Source organism: Haplochromis burtoni, unplaced genomic scaffold (assembly GCF_018398535.1).
Source record: "Haplochromis burtoni strain Fernald_Lab_line unplaced genomic scaffold, NCSU_Asbu1 Contig_46, whole genome shotgun sequence".
Taxonomy (NCBI): domain Eukaryota; kingdom Metazoa; phylum Chordata; class Actinopteri; order Cichliformes; family Cichlidae; genus Haplochromis; species Haplochromis burtoni.
In genome coordinates, this window is record NW_024582407.1 from 1640875 (window position 1) to 1667929 (window position 27055).

The 27055-nt window shown below is 41.9% G+C and overlaps 1 protein-coding gene across 1 annotated transcript in view; it reads left to right on the forward strand.

Moving 5' to 3' along the window:
• Positions 1-27055, forward strand: part of lrpprc (leucine-rich pentatricopeptide repeat containing) — a 60565-nt gene that overhangs the window by 24016 nt on the left and 9494 nt on the right. Inside the window, exons 23-34 of the mRNA XM_005930561.3 lie at positions 2753-2960; positions 7707-7831; positions 11515-11621; positions 16307-16375; positions 16501-16591; positions 17138-17280; positions 19332-19455; positions 20800-20926; positions 24359-24447; positions 24535-24739; positions 26630-26757; positions 26857-26972. Of these exons, the coding sequence (XP_005930623.2) occupies positions 2753-2960; positions 7707-7831; positions 11515-11621; positions 16307-16375; positions 16501-16591; positions 17138-17280; positions 19332-19455; positions 20800-20926; positions 24359-24447; positions 24535-24739; positions 26630-26757; positions 26857-26972 (1532 nt within the window). The remainder of the gene's footprint in view (positions 1-2752; positions 2961-7706; positions 7832-11514; positions 11622-16306; positions 16376-16500; positions 16592-17137; positions 17281-19331; positions 19456-20799; positions 20927-24358; positions 24448-24534; positions 24740-26629; positions 26758-26856; positions 26973-27055) is intronic.

Below are 27055 nucleotides of genomic sequence, written 5' to 3' on the forward strand. Positions count from 1 at the left end.
GGGGGGGGTCTGGCTCGCTGTGCTGGCCATGATGCTCGGCTGAGCTGATGGATATGCATACTGGCTAAACGAACAGATAAAGGGGAGATGGAGAGAGGACGCCGTGGGGGAAGTTTGGACGGTGGACGGAGGGATGTTAGCTAGTGTTGATCCATTTGGGCAGATCAACTCCAAGCCATTGGTCTCAGTGATTAGTGGGTCTGTCAGTTAGTGATGGAGAGAGGTACGGAGAAAGGGAGAGTGGGAGGCATGGAGATGGATAGTCGGAGTGAAGCACAAGTTTCACTGGAAGTGATAAATAGTACAGACTTGACAACGACTCAAGTCATTAGAGATATTGTTTAATGTTGATACCACCATTTGTAATCAACTCTGTGGAAAACCGTTCTTTAGGGGGAAACTGTTCTGTTTTTTGGAGGTTTTCTTTGTTTTTCTTGTGGATAACCTTGCTCAGTTCGTCTGTTCATGAAGTGATGTCTGTTTCATTTTTGTCATTCTGTTTATTGACATTTGAGTGCATTGACACTAATAGTGCAGAGACCTAAACTGTTATTATAAGCATGTTAAGAGCCACCAGTGTAGCTTTATTATCATGTATGCTGGTTGAGTTGAATGAAGAAATATTTTCACTATGACAAAATTAGCATAATTTTAAGTTTTCCCACGGAGGTGACTTACAGCAACATTATTAAACTGAACAGATTTAATTATCAAACGTTTGTGTCACACATCCACACATTCTTCCATCAAGCTCACCTCCCTGATTTGTGGTGCTTGTGTTCTTTGTTGAAAGAAGTTAAAAGCACACCTATGAGTGGGACAGAATATGAATATTGCATTATATCTTTTTGCTTCTGCTTACATTACATACATTTATACACTCGTTTTTACACGAGTGGTGAGCAATGAATTTTCACCAAGGGGCCTCATGAGCGTCGTAGAGAACCGCTCCAATAAGCTGATATCAATTCTGCTCATGAATTTTATCTCTTCATAAGCTTATTAGTGCAGTCCACCACAACAGTCCCGATTTCTCATGTGGCCCCTTGGGGAAATTAAATGCCCACCCCTGCTTTAAACCAATTCCACCACTAATTTTACTTATCAGGGTCATGATTTAGTTACTGCTTAAGGTAATGCTTATGAAATAAATTAGCCTGAAATGAAAAGACTTGAGGGTAATTTAAAAGTTGCAATGAAGAAAGCGGCTAAAATGTTGGGGTGGGGGGGCAATTGGAGGGCAGATCGTCTAAATCCTCTTGCTTTGTCTTCAGTTGCACAGATATGATACGGGGAATTGCAGTGTGTTGAGTATCGCAGAATTGGTAAAACGTGGGAATATATTTGTAGTTGGAAACTATGTTGATGGTATCAATTGCTGATGTCTTGATAATTAAAAACAGAAACAGAGCAGCAACAGAAACCCGATAAGTTGAAAGAGTGCCCTTATCTTCATCAGGCCCACATTCAATTAACCAAACTTATCCCTTTTGAAAAGCTTAACCCTCCTTTTACTCTCTCCCCCTGTTTAGCGGTGTCTCCTCCACTGCTAGTCACCCCGTCCCCCTCTTCGCCCCTCTATTTTTTCCCCCGTCCCATTAAATCTGTGACAGCCATGGGTTCCCATCGCCATAACAACTGGCATAGGGAGGTGGAGGGCTGGAGAGACAGACTGAAATTAGGATGCCAAAGCACTCACCAGTGGCCCCGTATCTCAGCCCACGAGGGTGTGTGTTCCCAGTAGAGTGACACTCGTTTGAGGGGTTTTGTTGTATTAACAGCTGTGTAGGTGTGGATATCATTACTCCCATGTGTTCACTTTATTTGCTTTCATGCGTCTGTGTACTAAAATCTTCACCAGTGAAAAGAGCGAGGATCTTTGTTGTGTGAATTGTAAGACAGGATCCAACATTATCCTGCATTTGGAGGCTTAATGGTGATTATTCAAATATATTCTGTGTCTGTGCATCTCTCCATCTCCCTCCTCCTTCTTGGTCATGCTGTATAGATTAGTATCCGTGGTGGAGAGCGGCTGTATCGCTGTCAGCCCATTAGCAGCTGTCTAAATAGATGGTAAACGCATCTTAATTGCTTTACCCTGATACACCACATATACACACACACAAACCACACTCTCTTTTCACCATTTAGCCCCTAGTGTTGGCCAGATGGACGCGTGGCCCAGTAAAAAGCCCTCCATTACCGGCTGGACTTGACCAAACTGATCCACCCCTCAGCCCGCTTAGCGAGGTCTCACTGGGTCCACGGCGGGCCCTTGTCGCCACATACCTATAATTTAGCCCCCCAAGTGCTTTCCACATGGCCACGGCAAAAAGCTGGCCTCCATTGTAGAGGTCTGGTAATTGTAGTCTCGTTTAGAAAACTGCAAGTAGCAATTAGCACAGAGTTGGCATTATACGGGGTTGGATTTGCATCCCCCGCTGGGTGCAAAATTCTGTTTTAATATGGGTTTGTTTCCCCCACATGGAATTAGCTAAAGGGGCCTTTTATCACATTCACACACCCTACTCTTCTCCCAGCCAATATCTGCCCTCCTCTCGCTTTCTTTCTCCTCTCTGCATCATCTCTCTTTCTCCTTCTCTTTTGTTCTTTTCATGTGCCCGTTCTCTGTCCATCTAATCCACTTTCACATCGCTTGTTTTGATGGAGAGGTGCATGCTGACACCTCACTGAAGCGTCGCACACAGATGTGGGAGCAAGCGTTGCTGACGTTTCTTCCTTTCCATCTCAGAGGCAGTGGACATCCTGAAGGAGATGAAGGAGAAGGATGTGCCGATGAACGACACACACATGACCACCCTGTTTCACACGCTCAACGCTGTAGCGGCCGAAGGCGATATCCCTTCCATCCGACGACTGCAAGACACGGTCTTTACCCTCGGTCTGGTCAAGCCCACTGCTAATCTCTGCTCCCCCGTGGTTACTGCCTACCTGGTCAGGTAAAAGAGATCCTAAGTGTTACAAAAGTGTCCCAAACTCCCTTAAAGTTAAAACATCTATTTGAGTTGTATGTTCCAGTTTTATGGCTGATGGTCTCCACTTAACCAGCCAACAAGCTCACTTTTGTTTTCAGATTTGAGCCTTCATCTGCCAAAGCCTGTTGCCAGGTGTGTGTATGCATGTGTGTCTCAATGAGTCACTCATTCCTCCCTATGATCATAGCTGAGGTTATATTCTGGGTCAGCGATTCAGATAGAGAGAGGATGTGGAAATTGCTCATTTATGTTAGCCGTGTGTGTTTATGCGCGTCAGAGCCAGGTTTTGTTTGTTTGAGGATGCGCCAGCTGCAACCTCTCCCATGAGCTCCCCCACCCCTGATCCCCTGAAACACCCACTGCTCTCCTCTGAGGTTTAAGTGTGGGTGTGCGGGGAGAGATGGCCATCGATGCTGCTTCTCATAATGCAAGTATGCAAATGAGCATTAGCAAATATTGGCTGCGGGGTCACTGCTATTGCCCCACCCTCAACTCTATTCGGTTTGTGTGTGTTTTTCAGCGCATGTGCGTGTTCTATTTGTCGAAGCAGCTTTTAAGTAGATCAACTCATTAGCATGTTAATTATGTACAGACCACTAATTGCTGGATTTACCATAGACACGTAATGCGCGGTTAGGGGGCACACACACATACTGTGCATGCTTTCATGTGCAGTTTACCTCTAGCGCGCTTACTGCAGCAGAGGTAGACCTCTGCAAAGAAAGCTCTCTTGCGCGCACACACATACACACACTCTCTCTCACCGGGTGCTCCCTTGTTGCTGTTTGTGTTGCTGTAAGTCTGGTCTCTGGCACAAACAGTTTCGAGGTTCACTCGTTAATCACTGCCTCTGTGAGATTAGCAGGCTAATTTACTACTGGGTCATCAACAGCCGCCAAAACACAAATGCACACAGCAGCTTAGCACAGCCTCGTTCACAAATCAAGTGCCAGTTGTACTTCCTCCAAATGATACTGCAGTGAACACACACTAATAAACACGAAGGAAAAAGATGGTTGTTGGTATTCTAACATCTGTCATGTGTTTATGATTTGTTAGTAGGACATTTGGGTACGTTTAGTTGGCTGGTTGTTGAGTGTTGGTCAACTCATCTGGTGTGCAGATAAAATTTTGACAAAGTTGTCCAGTTTGCTGTGCATAAAGTAGACTGGTGTAATTGTAACAGATGGCTTAATTCTACTTAAAATTGATAGATGAGTAACAACTTAATAATAAAGCTTATTCAGGACACTCTTGTGAATAATCACTATTTTATTAACTTTATTTTACTTTGGCTACAGATTTATCTTAGTTACGTTTTTTAATCCTATTTTAAAACAGCAAATGTCTTAAATTAGTCTTTTGTGAAAGTGCAGTGGTGGTTCTTGTAGTTCCAACAGTGGTTCAGTCAAGCCTCAGTACTGCAACACTTGACTTTTGCACGCCGGTTGAATCAGTCTCTTTGCCCTCTTCTCTTTTTTATCTTTTATCTTCACCCATTCTCCACCTCTTCATTCCGTCAGTCAGCGGACAAACAGTCGGAAGGAGGAGGAGGAGGAGGGATGAAGGGAAGCGATAAAAGAGGACAAAGCAGGCATCACTCCCGCCTGCACCCATCTCATCGCAGCGTCAGCGCTAATGACTTAATGAACACTTCTCCGCCAGATTAGCCCTTGACAGCCCATCATATGCGCCGCCCCGTTAGCCGTCATGCCTGTCCGCTTTGTATTGTGTCTGCTAACCTGCGACTACGCTAGCTGGCAGCTAGCTCACATTGCCACATCCTCGTGGAAGTGATTAGCAACAGTAAATGCTAATGAGTCCAGCAAAATGAAGAGCTGGCAGGACGTGGATGATAAGACGGCAGCCACGTTGATGGAATATGAGGAGGAGGGTAGAGCTGAAAAGAGACAAGTGGCTCAGAGAAAAACGCCTCATTCACTCCCACTCCCTAGGAATAAAAGGAAGAAATGGAAATCCCATGTAGAGAAATCGAAGCAGCCGGAGTTGAATAATGGAAGAACGTGAAAAGACATGCTAAAACATGCATGTTTAACTGTTAACATGGTCGATACTAAATTAAGCTTATGTTTAAGTTGGTCTAATGAATATTTTTGACATATTAATCCTTTTAAGCCAACTGTTTTCTGATTAGCTGCCCCTCATAAACAACAGCAGGTGGGTGCTCACAGCCAGGGCAGTGTGCATGAGATGCGATGTAAGGACGCTGCCTCTGATTGATGTAGCAGAACAGTCTGAATATGGGCTTTGGCTCATAAGGTTTGTATATAATGATTTACATAGCTGTTTGGTAACCAAAATGTGGCCGGTGGCCTTGGGGTTGCATCGGTGTGAGCTACCCACCGGCTCCTTCCCTGTGACAAGGGAATATGGATAAAGTTAGAAATTATTATTCCCATTAGCTTATATATATATATATCATATATTATATATAATTATATATATATATATTATATAATATATATATATATATATATATATATATATATATATATATATATATTAAGCTATACAATTTTGTGAATATCTCTGCATTTTAAACTAGCCATTAAATAACAAGTTGGGAACATCAGCTGAATTATCTGTTCAGCCAAAATGGTGATGGGAATGATTCACATTACCACAACGTTACACGCACAGTTTCAATCATGTGGGGGGTGAACCGTACTAGCATAAGTGCCTTTCTTGAATACATGTAGTGGTGTGATGATCAGTTTCATTTGTGTTTCAAGACACAGACACCTCGTTTTCCCTCACGCGAGGACAGTGGCTTGATAACAGGCCTGCTCATCTCCTCCGAACAAAAGGGGGAGGAAGGGTGACGGAAATGGAGAGGGAGGTAAAGAAGGGGGAGTAAGATGAGGTAAAATGAGCTTCCTTGTCTAATCCTTCAGGTTTCTATGGAGCAAAGCGCTCGTTATTTTTTCAGGGCTTAATTGGCTGGAAAGTGGCTGACATGCAAAGTTGGGGACATTAACAGGGCTGTGCGCTGCAGTAAATGGCAATGCAAAGTGACAGTTAAATTGTACCTAGGGGAAATTATCCATCTTTCGACATCTTTAGCTCTTTCTTTTGGGGGGGGGTTAGCGGGCGGAGAGAGGGGAGGAAGGCAGAAGGGGTATAATTGCAACGCCAGGCCCCTTTTCTCTCTCTCTTTCTCTCTCATTAGAAGAGAGGGATTATAAGTAGTTATGGAGTTGCTTGATGGAGGGATGAATAAGGTGGACAGATAGTTGAGATGATGAAACAAATGAGGAATGAAATGGCCTTGTGCACCACACCATAATAGTTAAAGTAATTGTATGTATATGATACGTCAACTACAAAGAGCATACTGTACTTTTTTCCCCATCCCTCTCTCATTTTGGGGGGTAAACTGCACACCAACGCCTCCCTTTCTGGTCTCCTCCCATCTCCACACTCTTTCTCTCATTTTCAAAAATCTCTTAGTCTCTCTTCTGCGTTGTTCAATCAGACTGTTATGCATTTGAACAGCCTCTTGACTGCCGCTGCTGAATAATGTTGTCCCTCTTCATTTCAATTAGCAGACCTCTTTGCCTTCCAACCCTAATCACTCCATCCCTCCTCCCTCCATCACTCTCTTCTGCTGCTGCTGGCTCACAGAAGCTGAACTCAAGGTCACATCATTTTCGGTCCTTTTTTCCCCTCTAAAGTTGTTGGTCTTTTTGGACATATTTCACAAATCTGCTTATTTAATTGATTAGATGAGAGGGGAAAAAACACTGCAAAAACTATACCTGTCCATTCTGTCTAACACTGTCTTTTTCTCACTCATTCACTCTGCCCCTTGCCTCCTTTGTGGGTGCCTTATATGCTTTGACCTCTGTGTGATTGACATGGTAATTACCCAATCAACAGATTGATGGCAGCGCTGTCACAATAGAGGGGATTGATGTGGTCTCTCCCACTCCCCCTTCTTGCTCTTGCTCCCTTACTTCTCGTTATCACTCCTTCAGGTGCACTCATCCTCCTTCTGCATGCTCTTTTGTTTGTTGGAAGGCGTGAAAGTAGAAAGTTAGGCGGGGGGGGTGACATGAGATGAAGCTGTGGTGATGCTGCTGGCGGGGTGGGGGACTAATTTTGTTGCCATATTTCTGTTAAATTGCTCAGCTGGGGGGTGAGGTCATCGGAGGAGTGTGAGAGCTGACAGCATGGGGGGAAAAAGATGGTGTGGAGGAAGAGAGACGGAAGGATAAAAAGAAGACGGGAAGGTTAGAAGAAAAGGGAAATGAGAGAAGAGAAAATGAGGGGAAGGTTAAAGGGCGTTGAAGAGACAAAAGGAAGAGCAAGAGAAGTTTGAAGGCGCAAGAGGAGCAGAGCAGAGAGGGTAAAGATCAGTGGAGTCCTTTTATCTGTTGCATTGCTTCCCCTCTAAAAGCCTGTCCAGAGAGACATTAGCCCCTCACAGATAGGTGTGTGAGAGTGTGCCTGATTGTGTGAGAATGATGTATTGGGGCCAAAAGGCTTCATCGCCCACAGTTGTGCTGTCATGAATTCAAAGGCCTGTATTGTTGGGGTGGGTCATAGTGCTTGAATGGGAGGTCACAGGGTTAACACCCCATGATACGCTCTTCTATTCTCTACTGACACAATCCTGTACATGACTGATTGCACAGACCTGGCATCTAACTCGTTCTCTGCTCTCTCTCTCTTTGTCTGTATCTGCAGTAAGGACGTGTCCGGAGCTCTCGAAGCGGCACTCGAGTGTCAGAAGCGCTACAACCACCTGCCTCGCATCCACGACATTATTGTTGCTCTGGTGGAGAAAGGAGAGACTGAGTTACTGCAGAAAGGTTACACACTTTGTACATAGTCATCACGTCCTGTCCTTCAGCTACCTTTTTCCACATCCAGTAACCCATCTATCATCAGTTTATATTAAAAAAAAATACTAATGGGCAATTTATTTATTTATTTATTTATTTTTCCTTAATATTGTAAAGACTATTAGAGAATCTGGCAATCCCCTAGAAGGAAGCATTTGTCAAGGACTAATTTTTAACAGGAAGAAACCTCCAACAGAACCATATATTTATAACCCACTATAAAACATGGATGTTGCTATTGTCATATCACTCATAGATCCTTTTCAAGGTACCGATGGGCGTGACTTGTAGTTTGACCAATGATTCATCAATCAGACGTTGTTAGCCAGTGAGCATATCTGAAATAATCTTTCTTTCTGAAGCATACTAACTAGAATATAGAAAATAGTCTTTGCTTTATTTTGTTTGACCCAAAATTAGCGGCTGAGCTCATAAACTAATCGGAAAGTGTTTATAGATGTCTGGGCAAACAGCTGCTTTGATGAAAGTTTAGGGCACTTCCTGTATTGTCCTTACATTTCCGGCCAGGAAGCTTCATCCAACCTTTATACTGCCTGTGGTCTGAGCAGGGGCTTAGGGAGTAACTTTGACTATTGTAACTCCCTTTATTTAGGCCTCCCTCACTCCTCTCTCTACCGTTTGCAATTAGTACAGAACGCTGCTGCAGCCTTTTATCAGGTGCCAGAATGCATGATCATATTACTCCAGGTTTAGCCAACTTACACTGGCTTCCTGAGAAATTTCGCATTGATTTTAAAATTCTTTTACTCACTTATAAAATCTTAAACAATATCGCGCCTAGCTATTTAACAGAACTTCTCCATTTGTATAATCCTAAAAAGCACTAAGATCTTCAAACCAGATGCTCTTAATACAACCTAAGTCTAGGCTGAAAACCAGAGGTGATCGTGCCTTTGCTATCGCAGCACCTGGACTGTGGAACAGTCTCCCTATTGCCAATCGCACTTCCGAGTCTATTCAGTCTTTCAAATCTCGCTTAAAGACTCATCTTTTTACCTTGAATATGACTAGGGCTGTGCGATATGACCAAAATCTCATATCCCGATATAAGACTTCTATCAACACAAAAACATTTTGCATTTTCTGAAACTTCTGTGAATCTCGGGCAGCTCGACTTGCGTGAAGTGTTTCCAGCTGGGTATCGTGTACCTGGAGTTGAGTGTTGCATGAAACTGTACATTTTTAGACATAAGTTGTAACGGCCGCCGTTTTCTTTGTGAGTATTTATTACACGGCGTGCTGCGGGGAAAAGCCTGTTCTAACGTTTGAGTCTAAGGTTTATTTTTTTAGCACCTGACGGCTCTTTTTTGCTTCTCATCCGTAAAAACTCTGCTTACTCTTTCACGTTTATTTTGAAAAGTCTCAACAGGATCTTGATCTTTATTGTGAAAGGTTTATGTGGAAAATAAACAAGCGGAGATGCGATGGTTTTACCGTCATTGTTGCTAACGACAACGCATAAAAACGGGCGCTTGTCCGTCTGTAGTGTGGTTATATTAAATATAAGAGAAAGAGAGAACTTTAAGAAGTTAATATAGCCACTACAGTGACCATCAAAACCATGAAATAATATTGCTGTAAACAGTTTATTTTGCGACACCACGAAACAAACGATAGCGTAAAATGAAACGATAGATGTTTTTATATCGTCATCCGATATATATCGTTACATCGAACAGCCTTAAGTTATTTTGACTATCATTTGGTTGGCTTCTATGTTTGTCTTGTCTTGTGTTGCTGTTTGGTAAATTTGTCTTATTTTATTTATTTCCTAATTTGTGAAGCACTTTGATGACATTGTTGTTTTTAAATGTGCTATATAAATAAGTTTTGATTTGATTTATGGAGGGGCAGCCATATGCTATAGCTGGGGTTTAGGCAAGAGGGAAAAAAACATAACTACGGGATCATTCAGGTTGTTTGATCGAGCTCAAATCAAATATTTAGTGGTTCCACATCCTCTAAGGACGAGAAGATTTTACATTTTCTTAAATTTAAATTTTTTCATTTATAAATTATAACATGCTTTCATAGCATGTTTGTTTTGTCATGCAAACAAGAATAGTCCTGGTGGGATTTCAAACATTTTTCATTAACCTACAGATTAGGAGTGACAAAAGACGGGTTAATCTGAACACTGGACCAGGATTCCCCAGAGTTCAGAAGTTCAGAATAGCTGTGTACTCTGTCACTACGTCTCACAGCTATAATCCAAATTTTTTTCCCCACTCCAGCTTATCGTGATCCATTTTTGTTTCCTCTGATTGACTCCAACCTTTTGTTATTCATTTGGGTCTTTGTGTGTGGGGAGGAGCTATTCCAAAGTGCTCATTCAGTGTTTGCGTTAAACGCACATGTAACAAGTGCCAACAATCCCAAGAGAGCATAAGAGGACCAGAAAGTGAGAAAGGTTCAGACCAGGGTCACGGTGAAGCATGTCAGCCAGTCACATTTAGAACAGTCTCCCTGTATGTTGACAGCGATGCGGTGAAAAGGTGAAGTTCGGTGAGCCGCCGGGGCAAGTGGCTCTGGAGTACGTAAAGGTTGAAACTGTACAGTGGAGCACCTCTCCACTTCCTTCCCTCCCCTCTGTCTCCTTTCATTCCCCCAACATGCCAAAAGGTGACAAACCCTCACAGTTAGTCGCTGCACCCTTAAATCCAAAGTAACTCTGATTAAAGTGCTGAAAGAGGCCAGCATGTAAAGCAGTGTCAACTTACGAATAACAAATTACACCGCCTCTCACTCCATCATATAAAGCATCAGAGAGGATGACTTGTGACATAAACCTTGAGTCGCACTCGCAGCATCGTGAGTACCCCTGTGGACCCATGCTGATGCAGTGCACGAATAGTCTAAAAATTCACCTGAAAATACACCTTTTAAAATAAAAGAGAAGAAAAGCTTCCAGCAGAATGGCCTTCAGCTGTCCAAAACACACTAAAAGCATGACACAGCTTGTCAAAATCTTCATTCACATGTGTGACCTTGGTTTGGTTTCAAGCACCAACAGAAAAATAAAGTATAGGGTTTTCAGAGGGTCTGGCAATTATAGCAACTACTGAGCTATTTTCAGATAAGAAGAGGACAGAATACTTTTAACCTGGAAGTTTCAACAGGATCCTGCTGGTGTGGTTCAGTCTTGGGAAGATAGGATTTGCACATAGAAAATGCTACATCATTTAATCCAGTCAGAAACTCTGAAAACTTGTTCACATTGGAGGCAATCAGTGAAATATTTCCAGCTTTAAATGAGTGCAAATGAAGGGAGTAGGATTATTCTTTTTTTTTCTGTTTGCTGAATATGCAGATTAATTTAGGTTACTGAAAGTTTGCAGGGTGTGTGTTTGTTTGTGTGTCTGGTACCTGTTCTGAAGCTGCTGGATGGAGATAGTACGTAACGCTGAGCAGAGCGTTTTAGCAAGTTCACCGGGGCAGCTTAGGCTTTCATTCGGGACCTGTGTTTGTTTGAGAGCTGTCTTGATAGGGCTGCTTTGTGAGTGGGACATTGTGCCAAATAATGGAATCAGAAGGAAATGAAGTGTGTGGTGGGTTTGTTTACCTTACGTGCGTTTTTATTCATGACCTTTCTCTGCTCCGTTTCCTCGCCTGTCTGTCTTTCTCTTCAGCCATGGACTTTGTGAGCCAGGAGCGAGGAGAGATGACCATGCTCTATGACCTGTTCTTCGCATTCCTGCAGACAGGCCGCTACCGCGAGGCCCGGAAGATCATCGAGGTAACATTGTGTCTTTATTGGAAGGTTTTATTTGTTTTTGTTAGACTGCACTCTGCACTCTGATCAGATCAGATCTCCAAAGAAAATTAGTTTCTTAGTCTTGGAGAATCTAGCTGATGAAAAATTGTTCTCCGGTGTGCGTGGCTGTCATAAGCCGCACAGGACATGTAGGATGGAATTGCCAACCCTCTTTTTGTTATTGTAAATCATCTGACCTGAATATTCTATGAATATTTATATCTTTGTCATCTTAAGTCCTGCTTTAAAATCTGTGTAGATTAGTGCGAGAAAGAGAGAGGCAAAGCGGGCAGATAAGAAGCAATTTTCACATAAATGGAGAAGGGGTTGGGAATGGACAACAAGATAGAGAGATTGATGAGCAGATGAATAGAGGGATGAGCCTGACAACAGAGGAACAGAAACAAGGCCGATCAGAATGAGAACAAAACAGTGAAAAATATCTTAACTCCCTCGCCCTGACCTTGCTCTCTCTCGCATGTCCTGGCGTGCACTGAAATGGGGATTTGTCCCTCTTGAGGATTTTCAAACCCTCTTAAATATTATCAGCGTGTTATTGTGGCTCTCGCTAGATTGTATGACTGTTATCCTACTTATAATAGCGAGTCAGCTACGTGCTACATGTGTGAGATTGCTGATGCCTTGTAAATAGATGTACAGCTGACCTCGTCATGGAAAAAATAGCTCAGATTTGAATCCCACTGAAATGTTGTAGCACAGTACATACAAAAATCCCCAGACTGCAACTGAAAAAAAAATGCAGGAATATTGATTTAAAAGTCCAGCAAGCCTATTTACATGCCTACTGAAAATTAAAGCATACAAGATGTTAGTGGACAATGGCTGCTTTTTAACCATAGTGTGTATTTACTACTTCCCACAAAGTATCACATCTACTGGCATTTTTATTAAATAAATAATTGTAATTTTTCCTTATCTGCTTTTCTGGACAAAGTTATCACTTTTCTTCAGATGTAGAATTTTTCTCTCATTACTATAGTCGCTGTTGATTACACTGAAACTCCCTGGACTCCATTTATTTCGGGAATTATTGCCATGACAGGACTCGACGTCCCTGGCCTCAGGAAGCTATTGATTAGTCCTCTCAGAGGTGGGAATTGAAGATCCACAGAACAGGGCCTCTGCCAGACACTTCCATTGCACCCTTTCTGTATGTTTGGGCACGCCAGGCCTATCCGGCCACCCGATCTACTGCACCACCAGGTGGTGACCAGTTCACAGCTCAGCTTCTCTCTTCATCCCATTATCTAACATATGCCTCCATAGATCTGATAATACAATTACAAAAATCAACCTGCAGCCTAGAGTGTGCTGGTAGATATGTATCTGTGAACGCCTTAAAGCAGGGATTATACTTTTCACGAGTCTGTCAGAGTTTGCTCGGGTCCCAGTAATGTAAATTCCATTGCCAGATGGTTAGCGTGAGGGTCTATGGTGGACTTAAAAGAATATGTCAGGAATGACTGCTCGGCAACTGGGTCTCCAGTTCCCCAGTTTTACAGTTAACGGCTTTTCTTTGCTGTCTTTCAGAGTCTAATCAGGAGAAAACAAAAAAAGGCAGTTGATATATTTCAAAAGCCAGGATTCACTTAACCTTCACAGACTTTTAGAACAGTCTAAACACAAAGTTCACTTTTGAACTCCCCCGTATTATACTTGGATGGCGATAGATCCACCGCTGAGGTGATAAACTACAATTGAATCATATCTTTGACTCAAATATGCATACGCACACTCAGATGCACAAATACTTTTTCCCCTGTGAGAGCGTCAAGTGGCAGTCCAGAGTGGTGTCTCTCTTTAGGCTGTGTTTGGTATAATTGGCAGCTGATTAATCACAGCTAATTAAATGTAATGATAGAGAAAGGTGGCCAATTTTGTGCTAAATGGTCATGGTTAGATAGGGGATTGTCAGGTGGCCAGGCCTATTATTGTGTGTGTTATGGTCAAGGTTAGGTAGTATTGCTAAAGAGTGGTAAGCCATTATGTGTTTTTGTGTTAGGGAGAGGGGTTTGCCTCTGCATGTGTGTATTTGTGTGTGTGGGGGGCTAAGTGGCCAGGTGATTAGTGGAATTAGGACATTAGGAATTGAGATGGAGAGGGTTTGTTAAGTGGAGGTGAGGAAAGGTCGACTCCAGCACTTTCTTTTTGTCTATGCACGTAAGTAGGTGGGAGAAACCTGTGAAGATGCTTTGGCAACTAAAGGCTACGCAAGACACTGAGCAAGGTGTCAACAGGGACTCCAGTATAGTTTTATTTGAGCTGTTTGACATGTTTCCTTGATCTCTGAGCGACCTTTTGTTTTTTGGGGGCGTGGGGGTTGTTTTGAACTTGAATTCTTTTCATGTAACCATGCGTGTGTGTAAACTATGTGCCTTCTTATTTCTGAGGATTTTGTTTTTGGCCCAGATTAGGGAGATTTGTCCTGATGGATTCAAAATCCCAAACATATTCGTGTGTGTGCGTGTGTGTGTGCGTGTGTGTGTGTGCGTGTGTGTGTGTGAGCAGTTGTGGTGCTTTGAGCCCTCAAGACTTTACCAAGTAAAAGGAATCAGAGGCAAAGAGATGGAGCACTTGCACCAGGCCTTAGTCTCTAAGAAGATTAGACAGACTGAGAGAGAGTGAGTGCAACACATTTTAATTTGTCCCTTTGGCTGGTTGGGTAAGAACATAATGCCTTTGCCTGGGACAGCTAGAGGGATGGAGAGGAGGAGCAGGAGAGATTTGGAGGAAGAGGGAGGGATTGAGAGGAGTGGGGATTGAAAGAGGAAAGCATGGCAGTCAGGGGAAGGGATGAAGCCAGTCTTTCCTTTTACTCTCCCCTCTCTCACAGTATGATGGGCTCCCATCAAAGAGGCCAGCAGGGATTGAGCGCTGTTGATCCTGATTCAGATTAACTTCCTGCCAGATCGGTCTGTTCTTTTTTTTCTTTTTTTTTCTTTTCTTTTTTTCCTTAGCCAGATTACCAGGAAGACAGGCAGAGTGAGGTTTCTCAATCCTAGTCTTATTCAGATTGTATCAAAGCCCCCAGGAGACAGATGAAATCCTGATCACTGTTATTCCATGATAATCATCTAGTCACTCCTCATATCAGACTAAATCATAGCTACATGAGCCTGCAGATCAATCTATGTCAGCCTTTATTGACAGCCCACACACTCTGTCTGTCTGCATCTCACTGGTGTCCTAAAAATCTGAGCAAATCTCCTGGCTGTAACTGCCGGGGCGGCAGATTCTCTGCATTTGAAATCATAATTTTATTGTTGAAGTTCCTTTTTTTAAACGCCATTTTCAAGAGTGTAGTGGGAGGTCTTTCTGTAGTATTTCCACAGTTCATATAGGACAGTTCCAGTGTTGCATTGTGGAGTCCTAGATAATGGTCTCTACTACAAGGTAGAGTGTACTGGAAGTGGCTTCACTGGGTTTTTAAACTTATTCGTGGCAAACATTTGCTATTCCTGCTCCCCACGATATACATTAGCTATGAGAGTTTTTTGTATCAATATTGCTCTAAAATGCACTCAACAATCCTCTTTGTTTGGGTTGCCTCTGAGTTTTCTGCCTTCATTTATTCCCAGACTGTTATTCTGAAATACAGTAGCATATTTTGTATGACTTCCTCTTCTTTGTGGAGCGGAACATATGTTTCTTATGAATCTGGCTGTATGTTTGGAGTGTAGAAGAAATTTCAGATCAGTTAGATGCTTCTATGTTGTTACTGGATTAAAAACAAAAATCTGAAATCTGTAAATCTTTGCACAGCACTGCATATTTGTCAAATCTGAGTTTTGGATAACTGATTATTGAAAAAGTAATTTAAAGTGAAAAAGTACTTTGCAAACTTCTAATGGACATATTCACTACACTGTGAAACTCAATGATTTCCTCAGATGTAGCTTTGGTAAATGCATGTGTCCGACTCCTGAACACATATTATATATCAGCTCTGTTTTCTTTGTATCAGTAATTTGCCCTTTAGCTTTTATGTATTGATAATCTGCCAAACTAATTATCAAACACATTATCTTTAGAAATAGAGTGACTGAAGATACATCATTGATGATCTTGTAAAACTACTGCACTTTCACAAAGCCTCCTGCCAGCAGACACATTTAATTTTTAAAATCTGTTGTATATCAGCTCGTTATTAGTCTACACAAATAGATGCTAATATTTAAGGACTCTTTATACTGGGGATGGATCAGTGTTATGTTAAGGATAATGCTTTAATGATTTTGTATTATATTGATTTGCACCCTATGTTGTGCACAGTGAAGTAATGTTTTTTTTATTTGTCCTTTAGTTTCAAGAGATAAAAATTCTTTTAAGGGAGACCTGGTCAAGGGCAGCAGAAATTGCAGCAAATATAAATAGAAGTAAAGAAACAAACACAATTGGCATGAAGTACAGACATTGTAGTAATAATAATAGTGACACTGATAAAATATAAGCCTGATGTTGGAAGATGTTATTAACCGGGATCAAGTAAAAAAAATAAAAAATAAAAAAAATAATTGAAATATATCTTGTTGCTATGCAGCATCTGACCAGTTATTTGACATCTGAGGCATGTGAGGAACAATTTACTGAAGCTGCTATTTATCAATTAATCAACTGATTTCTTTTGTCTGTTTTCTTTTATCTAGACCCCTGGGCTGAGGGCAAAGCCTGGACGCGTGCAGTGGTATGCAGAGAAATGCATTTTAAATAACCAGGTAGGTAACACACACACACACACAGGCCAAAAATTACCAAAGCCACACAAAGAAGAAGAAGGAAAGAATATAAATGCAGAAAAAAATAATCAACGTTAAAGTATATATTCTGCCTGTGTGTACAGATAGAGGCCTTGGAGCAGATGGTGGACATGACAGCCAAGCTGTTTGAGTGCGACAGAGATGAGATGTACAATTATCTCCTCCGGCTCTGCAGTAAGTCTTTTCCTTTCATTTGTCTGTGTGCTCTTTTATTTGGTTTCTCTGTTTGTGGGTTTGACCTACAAACTGCCCCCCCCCGCCCCGACCTCATCTTCAGTTGCGACTTTTCACCTCTGGGTGTGCCTCCTGAGCTCATTCCCAGACCTTGAGTGTGCAGCAGAATGGGATCGGTCAGAAGTCAGCAGAAGACATGGTGTGATTGCTGCACTGGACAGCAGAACAGATAACGCTTGTGATTGGAGTGTTAAAGCTGATTGTCGACCCATTACCCTTCCCTACACACACACACACACATGCGCACGCACACACCACTAGCTGGTGTGTTTGATAAATTACAGCATAGTTGAGGGTCAGTCTGTTGATCAGATTAGTGCTTTGATTGCCTTCTCTCAGCATGGAGCGCTTTGTCAGAAATTGCTCTCTTGAGCATGCTGGGTAGTGAGCTGACTATACAGGCTCACAGGTCTGTGTGTCATGGCTTCCAATAACAAATCATAAACATTTTCTCATTCTCACTGCTTTGATTCTGGTTGCTTTCAGAGGAGACCAACAATTGGCAGAAGGCAGAAGCCATGTGGACGAAGATGCAGGAGGAGAACGTCATTCCCAGGGAGAGGACTCTGCGTTTACTGGCAGACATCCTGAAGAGTAATGGCCAGGAGGTCCCTTTCGAGGTACCTGAGGTAAAGTCCCAGCTTGCAATAAAATGAAAATCCCAATAATGCTCAGTTGGCAGGTCTGTTATTAGAAAGATGATTGCCATGAGCAGGGAAGGCAAACCTAAAAGCAAAGGCAAGAAGAAAGAGCTGTGAAGGTGCCTGATATTAAATATGACATACAGCCCTGTAGCACCAATGGTAAGACTCAACATAGTGGGCCTGTTCATAGTTTGTGTGCTTAAGTCTTTAATCACAGCAGTCAATTTGATCAGTTGAAGTAATTACCTGTCAGGTAATATTTCCTTTTTTTTGAATTTTTATTGTCTAAAAAGCTATTTTTTATGATGTGAGATTGTTGCTATTTTGAGATATTATATTAAGTCATTGTTTAATCAATAATTAACAAATCATTGAGGCGTTCCCCAAGGCTTTGTCCCAGGACCACTTATGGTTTGAATATAATGCTTCCTCTCAGCCAGATCATTCATAGCCTTAATATTGCCCATTCAGTTTTGCTCATAACACAGTATTAAATCTCTCTCTGCTGTGCAACACCAGTAGCCTTGACAGTCTATTGACCTTTCTAAATGGCATCAAATCCTGGCTATCTCAGAACCTTCCAAAGTTCATTTGATAATAACTTTTATATATTACCTATTGGTCAGAAAGAATTCCACTTCTCTAGCCTACACTAAGTGTAGCTCACCTAAAATGTCAAGCATTGAGCTCATAGCCTAACAGGGACTTTTGGATACTGAGCTCTGTTTTGATGTTCAAACAGGAGGAACAGTCTGATGATTGAGATCAGAATGACAATTTCATTTATTCTTATAATTCTCTCTTTAAAATATTTTTTAATTCTAACACTTTTGTGACTATTTAATAGGCGGTGCTGTTGATTTTATTTTTCCTGTATTTCTTATTTTGTGCCTTGTTAGTGTTTTGTTTGTTTTATAGTAATCAATACTAAGGCTTGCTCAGCCCTCTTTGATGGTTTATACCTAAAATTGCATGGTAATAACACAATAATTACATTTAATATTCGGTACATTACTGGTCCTGTACTGATGTGGCAAAGTGCTTTAAAAGTTGCACTCCCTCATTCAAATCACAATGGTCTAATTACTGCTTTTTTTAAAATTTAGATGACACTACATGTTTATTTTTTTGTCTGAATAAAACTGTTGCTGACTGAATCGATTAACCAAAGAGCAGGTTGACCCCAGACTCTGATTGTAGGAGCAACCCCCCCACGCCCCCCAAACAACCTCTGAAAACTCTTATCAGCCGCTCTCCATGCAGCCCCCCTACTCTGCTCCACTTTAAGCCCCTGTTCATTACATGCAGAGGAAACAGGATTGAAGCTCTGATCTGAAGTGTAGTCAATCAGACCGGTTGGCTGGTGAAAGGAATTACAGCTCGATCTGTCTCTAAATCTGTAATGCCAGACTAATTTAGCCAGACACTAAATGCTACCATATGGTTGTCGCTTGATGCTTGGCTCGATATGAGTGTTCAGCTGTAACGAAATTAAATGGAGAGAATTAAATTTTATTTCTTTACTAATTAAATACAATAATTAGTAAAGAGATGAAGTCTTAAAGCCTTAAATTCCTCTGGTTTGCTTCATTCCTTCACTATGCATTTTTCCTGAGCTTGGTGTGCGCGCCTGAAGCAGCCTGAAGCATGATGAGACAGAAAGTGATTGCCGTTGCCTGAAGCGATGAACTTCGTGACCCCAGGGGCTCTTGAGTTGACACCACCCGCTCCAGCACACACATTCTCTAGCACGCACACTTTTCCTTTGCCCCTGGGGTGCCAAACCTAATTTGCCCCCAGCCGATACAGCTTAACCCCCTTCCCTTGCTGCTACATGGGTGATCGAGCATTATGGGACCTTGCCCTGCCTGTCAGGCATTATTGCACTGTCATATATGCACATAAACACACCAGCTCTTTCCCAGGACACAGCTGAACATGTTTCAGACCTTAATACTTGGTGTAGCTGCATTTTGTGGGCATCAGACTGAGTTTAAGCATTGTTTTACACGTGTGTTTGTGTGTTGTTTTTCTAGACCTGGTACCAGCAAGCTGCCACCACACAGCAGGTCAAGTTCGCAACAACCCCCACTGCAACTGAAAGTGTTAGTGATTACCAGGTCCGTCTGTTGGCCCTCTGTAAGAAGGGCAAGGCCAAAGGTAAGCAGCAGGAGGTCCTGCTATTGTTCTCCTGTAAGACTTAGAGGGGAGACATACTGCATTTGCCATACTTAAAACATCAGAGGTGTATAAAATGACCAATTCCAGTCTCTTAAAACTAGAATTTGAGAATATAAGAGAATAGAAATTGTTTATCAGGCAATTTCTGTTTTATATTCAAAGAGTTGTGCAATATTTCTGCAAAACCATGTGAAAGACTCATTGCCAGTTATTGCAAACGCTGGATTGCAGTTGTTTCTGCCATAGTTAGCAGAACCAGTTATTAGGTTAATGGGCGATTGGTTTTTCTCAAAGGGCTAGGTAGGCTTGGATACCTTTTTTCCTTCTTAATAAATGAAATCATCATTTAAAAACTACAGTTTGTATTTGCTCTGGTTATTTTTGACTGATCTTCGATTAAGAAATCTGCAAAAAAATCAGAAATCGGGAAGGGGTAAGTATTTTTTCATGGCACTGTATGTATTGCACCTGCAAAACAAATTATCTCCAAAAGCATCGAAATGTTTTTCTTTACTCAACCCCAGTTAGCATCTTGATAAATTACAGTCTGTTACACTCTTACGTGGGATTCTCTTTCCTAAGAAAGTTTTTTCTCCCCAAAATTGAGCATCTAACTTTCTGACATGTGGGGTTTTTACCTGCCCACCTTTTCATTTTGCTTTCTGCTGATTCATGCTGTGTAGGCATGGCATTTTCCTCTTGACCCAGCATTTTTTTTTAATTGTACTATTGGTGAAATCTACTGAGTGCCAAGCCTGCTGATTCATTGAGGGGGGGAAAAGAATAAATGTCAAATTATACTTGAAATGAAGTAGTTCATATAGCAGTCTTGGGTGAATACTGTTCGAAACAGATGCTGTTAAAGGCGCAATAAAGTGCCTGCTGTCATAGGAATGGGTCAGGTTTAATTACTGTTCAAGTTTTAAGGCGGTCACAGACACTTTTGGACAAGTTCAAGGTATCCAAACATCACACACCTGGCCAGGTGGTTGATTTTTGAAAGATACATGTCAGAATTTATTTGTCATACTGCCTTCACCACAGTTGAAGAACATCACCTTAAATTATTATTACCTTTTAAACAATGTTTGTATGTAATTACAAATATATAATTTTTCCAACTACTTTAGATACTGCAAATACATGTTTTCCTATAAATATTGAGGAGAAATGGTAACATCATGTTTTACTATTGTGTGTTCAGATTAGGCTGTTCCAATCCATCAATACAAGGATAATCTTAAATTCTATTTTTCAGTTATCTCAGCCAATCTTATGACTCACTTTTCCCCTCTCCTCTTTTTTCTTGCTTTCTTCCTGCAGAAGCATTTGGGATGCTAAAGGAAGCTGACAAAAAAGGTGTGGCACTAGGCCCCTCCCCCTACGACCACCTGATTCGTGCTCTGTTGGCTGAGGGATCTATGGATGAAGCCATGGCAGTCAAGGACATGTAGGTGCATTAATATCTTGATTTGTGCCCAAATCATTTGGTAAAAAGCATTAAAATATTACTGCTTATAGTCTCAGTTTATTGTCTTGTACGTATCCCTGGTTGCTAAAAAGACTTCAGGTTGTGCAGAAGTCTATGCGGACTTGTAAACGCTGCTGTGTTTAGGGGCTTAATGTCTAGTATGAAAATCATACAGTCTTGCACACAATGCAAAAAACCTCTTTTCATTTGTAGGTGTAATGCAAGTGTTGGTAATCTCACACAATTCTTGGATTGCAGATTTTAAATTCGTATCTGGAGGAATGTCACTGGTGAATTCATCTCCATCCAGCTCACAGTCAGCTTTGAAGTGAATTTGTATGATGGATTGTCAGTTTTATAATGGATCACACCCTAAAACATGCAGTAGGAGGGTTTTCCAATGCTTCCAGGTTTAGCAGTTTGGCGTGACATAATGCAGTTCTCTCCATACATCTGCTTTGATTTACAAGGAGTGGGTTTTAGCTTTTGTTTTAGAAGGGCAATCAGATTTTTTCCCGATATCTAAGTATGATAACCAACTAATTGTGTTTAGTTTTTCCTTGAAAATCAACAGCAGCAAAACAAAAGGGATCCCTTTCCATAGTTGTTCATATTTTAGAAGAGGTAACATAAGTGAAATATCCAGCCCCTAAAGCAGACAGAAAGCATAGCAGTTTGTATTAAACTTACAATTCAACATGTAGTTTAATGCTCTGCTACTTTTCCGGTCACTCCTCAGCTGGTGGTAGCAGGTCGCCTCAGGCTAAATCTGCAGCTCCTCAGTTGACATGAGGATTACAAACTGATTGTGTGCTAACACATTCAGTTCTGCTGGATATGGACAATGGTTCTTACTAAGCCCTGAGAGACACACACACGCTTGGATATATAGATTAATTTTGGTTCTCTGGAAAGCGGGTGACTTTGTGCAGGGACATCGGTCTTCTTCCAATTAGTAATGTATCATGTGTTGTTGTTTCGTTCGTGGGCCATATCAGGGCTTAGGCCTGGAGACGAATGGATGGACAGACAGAGGTATTAAAGATGCGAGTTTAGCACAGGGCTGATCTTCTTCTCTGTTTTGTCTTTTATAGGTAATCTCCAACTTTCCCTTTTTTCTGTCTCCTTTTGTCCCTTTCTTTATATCACTTTCTTTCTGCAGAGGAGAAACACAGAAGCAAAGAGTTACGATAATAACATAATGACACACACTGACTGAAGAGCTGCAGTTACTAATTTGTGCTGAAAGAAAAAACATGTAAAAACATCTATTACACTATCAGTCTCTTCCCTGTTTCCAGCTCCCTACATGGTTCACTCTCTTATATTATGAGAAATAATCATATCAATTTTAGAGCCGTGTTTCAACAAGCACAAGGCAATACAAGCGATAACCCATCTCCAGTCTCTGTTTGAATTGGTTTATGGCATCCCTGCCTGGATAAAAGCTTAGTTTATCTGCGCTCTTAATGAGAAGTGAAATGAGCTGAGAGGAAAGTCGGGGAGAAATGGAAATGGAAAGGAAAGGATGGAGATAAAAGGGGCTAAATGGGAAAAGAGGAGTGAACAAGGGGAGGAGGGCTAGATTTAATCACGTACGGGGATAATGAAGACGCTATAGGCATTAATTCTCAGTGCGTGTGGGTGTGTTTGTTTTTGGGTAATCTGTACAGAATTGAGCAGCGGGGTACTTATGGTGAGATTAAGGGATTGGGAGAGAGTGATGATGAGAGAGAAGAAGAAGTGGGTGACGCACAATATCCCTAGAAGGAGAAGGTGAGAGTGTGTGTTGGGAGACAGCTTCTGGAGATTTTCTTCCACCTGATAAGAATAATTCTGACCCGCTGCTCAGTCTCCGCAGCAATCTGTCGCCGACCCTGTTACTCCTCCAATCTCCGGCGTGACCCTGTCACAGCGGCCGCCGGATGCTGCCCGGCCTGGTGTCGCCACAGTGATAAGGATTGCCAGCCTGATGCTCAATTGAGCGGGCAGATTAATCTGGTTGCAGGGGTATAATAATAAAAAGGGGGGGAAAAGGCAGGAGGCAAGCTTGATTGAGGTTTTAGTGGCAAAGAAATGAAAAAGAGGAGGGCTGGAGAGGACAGCAAGTTAGATGGACATGCGGAGTGAAAGGAGGAGGATTTGATGAGAGGGAGCAGCTCCCAGAGGAAGGAACATCACGTATACGACAACATCAATCAACCGCTTGATGTCTGCATTATTTTCAGGTCACAGAGAAGCTCAGACTTGTTTTCAATCAGATTTGTTCCTATTGTCTTGTCTGTCATATATCTTTCAGCTCATGCGTTTATCCCCTCTCTCTCTATGGAGTCTAACGCTTTTCAAAATGCGATGCCTGATAATGGCGGGGACGACACCGTCGCACGGCTATCGCAGATTATAAAGATGTGTTTTTAGAGATACAGTATCGGCTTTAAAGTTGGAAATAATGGACTTGCCCATAGCATCGTTCAGATATGGAACAAATCTGTCATGTATATTATGTATTTCTGATATCAAGAAATGGAAATATTAATAGAGGCATTATGAGAGTCAAAGATCTTTAAAAATAAACCCAAACAGAAACACTGTGGCGATGATTTGCACATTTATCTTATTTTTACATAATTTACTCAACTACATATGTGACAAATTGAAGTTTATCAAAAAAGGTATAAATAAAATGTTAGTAGAACATTTTTCTTACAATGGGCAAAACAATATTTGTAAATTGCCAAAATCTCAGAGGCAGCTTTGTCTGAAATGGCTAGCTTTGTCTGTTTTTGTTTATTACTTTCCAACTTTGTGCAAGAACAATATGAAATCTTAATTCTCTTCTTCATTGTCGTCTTCTTTTAGCGGCTCCCTTTAAGCGTAACCACAGCGGATAACCTGCCTGCTGCCAAGCATCCCCTTCTGTCACACCAACCCCTCTGCATCGCCTCCTTCACTACATCCATGAATCTTCTCTGTGGTCCTCTTCTTTTCCTCCCATCTCAGTCTTGTTTCTCAAACTTTGTCTCCAAACTGCTCAACCTGAGCTGTCCCTCTGATATACTAATTTCTAATCCCATCCTTTCTGGTCACTCGCATTGAAAATACGAGCATCTTCAACCCTGCCACTTTCAGCTTGGCCTCACCAAGCCATACATAACAGCAGGTCGCTCTATCATCTGTAAACTCTTCCTTTCACTCTCCAAAACTCTCATATTTATCCATCTTGTGTAACTAATATACAATTGGAAATTATTTTAACATTTAGTAACTCACAATTGATGTGAGACAAACAAACATCATCAATCTCTTTGGCTGATGTATTGGTGCACTCCTAGCGTATTCTCTAGTTTGTCTTTTTCTTGTGTGTTACTGTAGTACACCACAGATAACCAAGGAATTATTTGTCTCCCTTAGTGCTGAAACTCGGGTGCCAGGTTTCAAGCTGACTGATATTGCCAGCAGTTTACTCATCATCACACAAAGCAAGAAAGGCCAGGTCAAAGGTAAGAAATGGACATGCATGCTTAACACAAACATACACATTGTTTTTGTTTTTTGTACACACAGTCACTTGTTGCACTCCTCCACAGAGGCTCTTGAGAGACTGAAGTCTATGCTTCAGTTGGACCATGTGCCCTCGCATCTTGCCATCACCAGGCTGGTTCAGGCTCTGGGTAGTCACGGCAATGTGGAGGGGATCCAGGATGTGGAATCACTAATAAAGAGCCTTGGTACAAGCCCCAACTTGTCCAGCATGGTGTTTGTCAACAACACTGCCCTGGCACACATCAAAAAGTAAGTTTATATGTGGAGATTTGTCAGTGGACCTGTTAGGTTCACAGCATGTACAGCTTTTCAGACATTCCCCAATATCTGTTCATCCATCACCACCAACGTGTAGTGAAATGTTTGGACATTTAGCAGGAAAAAGATGACTGAAGATAGGTTGCATGAGCAAAATGTTTCAACGCAGTCGAGTGAGTCTTTTATGCCATTTCGTAAGCACTGTTGGATATAAACAGTTTAATGCACTACCCCACAGGAGAGTGTGGCAAGATCCAGGCTGACACACTGTTAAAGTAAAAGCTTACAGGGCTGCCAGGGCGTTAAGTACAAATGGGAAACACGGGCATAATAGGATTATTCATGGGTTCCTTTTAATGTCATGAAAAGAGCCGTCCTCCGTTCCTCCTTTGTCTCTTCTCAAACTGCAGAGCAAAATAATAAAATGCATTGTGCATCAAAGTTTCATTGTGCCACTTGTGCATTAGAGCCGTGCGCCAGCTCGAACAGAGGCATCCCCGCGCCATCTCAGAGGGACAGCGAGAAGTGAAGAACAGCAAGGCGGTCTCACGCCTGATTGGCCATCGTAGCGCGGATCTGTCAGCTTGAACTCTGACCTCTGGGAGCTGCGCTCTGAGCCTCCCTGACACATGCTTCCCCTTTGTATCTGAGTCAAGCTGACTGGTTAAGAGCAGCGGCGGAAAAGCAAGCGGTCCCGGAAAGCGGGGCACCACATTTAGAGGGGCCCTTTGCTGAATTATTCAGACGGTCCCAGTCGCAACAATCAGCGTAGATATGTTCCCCCACCTCCAGACACTCACACTTTTATATATATATATATATATACACACACACCCTGGAAGTTAAATATTCATCACGACTGGTGACGGCAGGGCGTGAGCAGGGAGCATAAAGTGTTAGTAGTGTAGCTGGGTTGCCAGTTTGAGTTGTTTTAGGTTTGTAATGCTGTGGTATGCAGGCTTTGTGTGGTTGTGGCAACCTCAGCAGAAAAACATTTCACAGAATAGGCGGGAGAAGGAGTGTGCACTCAGAGGGAGGCTGTAAGGGACAAAAAGTGAAACTAATATAATTTTAATATTACATTTGAGATATATTTAAAGTCCAAAAATGGCATTTTGTTTGTTTTGGTTTTGTTGTGGTTTTGTTGTGGTTTTATCGGCCACTTTATCCCATTCTTGGTCTCTTTAAAAACAGCTGTATTGGAGGTTTATGCATGTTGCAGTTTACGCATAATAAGTTAGTGCGAATTCAGAATGAAACCTGATCTTTTTTGAGGACAAATCAGGTGTGGAGGTTTGGTGGTGGTTGGGTGTGTAACAAGTCCAACTTTTAAACAAGGAACCTGCTTTCTCTCTAATGAACTTGGAGAACTTAAATCACATTGTGAGGTTTAAAGTGTTGCATTACTTTCGAGTTTTACGCGAATTTCCAACTCTATATTTTTAGTCTTAAGCTCATCACAATAATAAACCATATATCCGCTCTCACTGGCGACTTATAAATGCAAGACTAGAGCACTAACAAGCCTGAAAGTCCCACACCATTACACCACCAGCAGCAGCCTGAACTGCTGATACAAGGCGGGATGGATCAATCCGTTCCATGTTGTTTAAGCCAAACTTTGACCCTGTCATCAACTTTTTGTTTTGTTTGTTTTTTAGTTTCGTTTTTTTTTTCCAGTCTTCACGTTGTCCAGTTTCAATAAACCAGAATGAACTTCAGCAGGTCATCTCATCCATGCCTATATGCCTTAATGCCTTGTGTTAATGCCATGCCATAGGACGATTACATATTAGCATAATGAACGTTTATAAAGATATACCTTATAAAATGGCAGGTGAGTGAATATAACAGAAAATTTGTATCCGTCTCCCTCTGCAGTGATGATGTGTCGTCTGCAGTAGAGTTGCTGGAGGGAATCTACACCAGTCCAGACAGCACAAACCCCAGCATGTCCTTCGTCTTTAGAAAGGTTCTGGAAGCTGGGAATGACCATGCCATGGACAAGTGTAAGACATAAGCAGAAATATAAGGCCACAATCAAAGTAACTGATTTAAACTGAGTGTTGCTCAATAATCCTTTACCAACACAACATGTCGTTCTGTAGTGAGCGCTATGGCCGAGCGGCTAGCCAACCACTTTGCCTGCTACAGACCAGCTTCAGACCTCTTCCTCCAGCTGCTGGATATGGACAAAGTGGAGGACGCCAAATTCATGCTGGCTGTAAGTGTGTGTGTGTGTGTGTGTGTGTGTGTGTGTGTGTGTGTGTGTGTGTGTGTGTGTGTGTGTGTGTGTGTGTGTGTGTG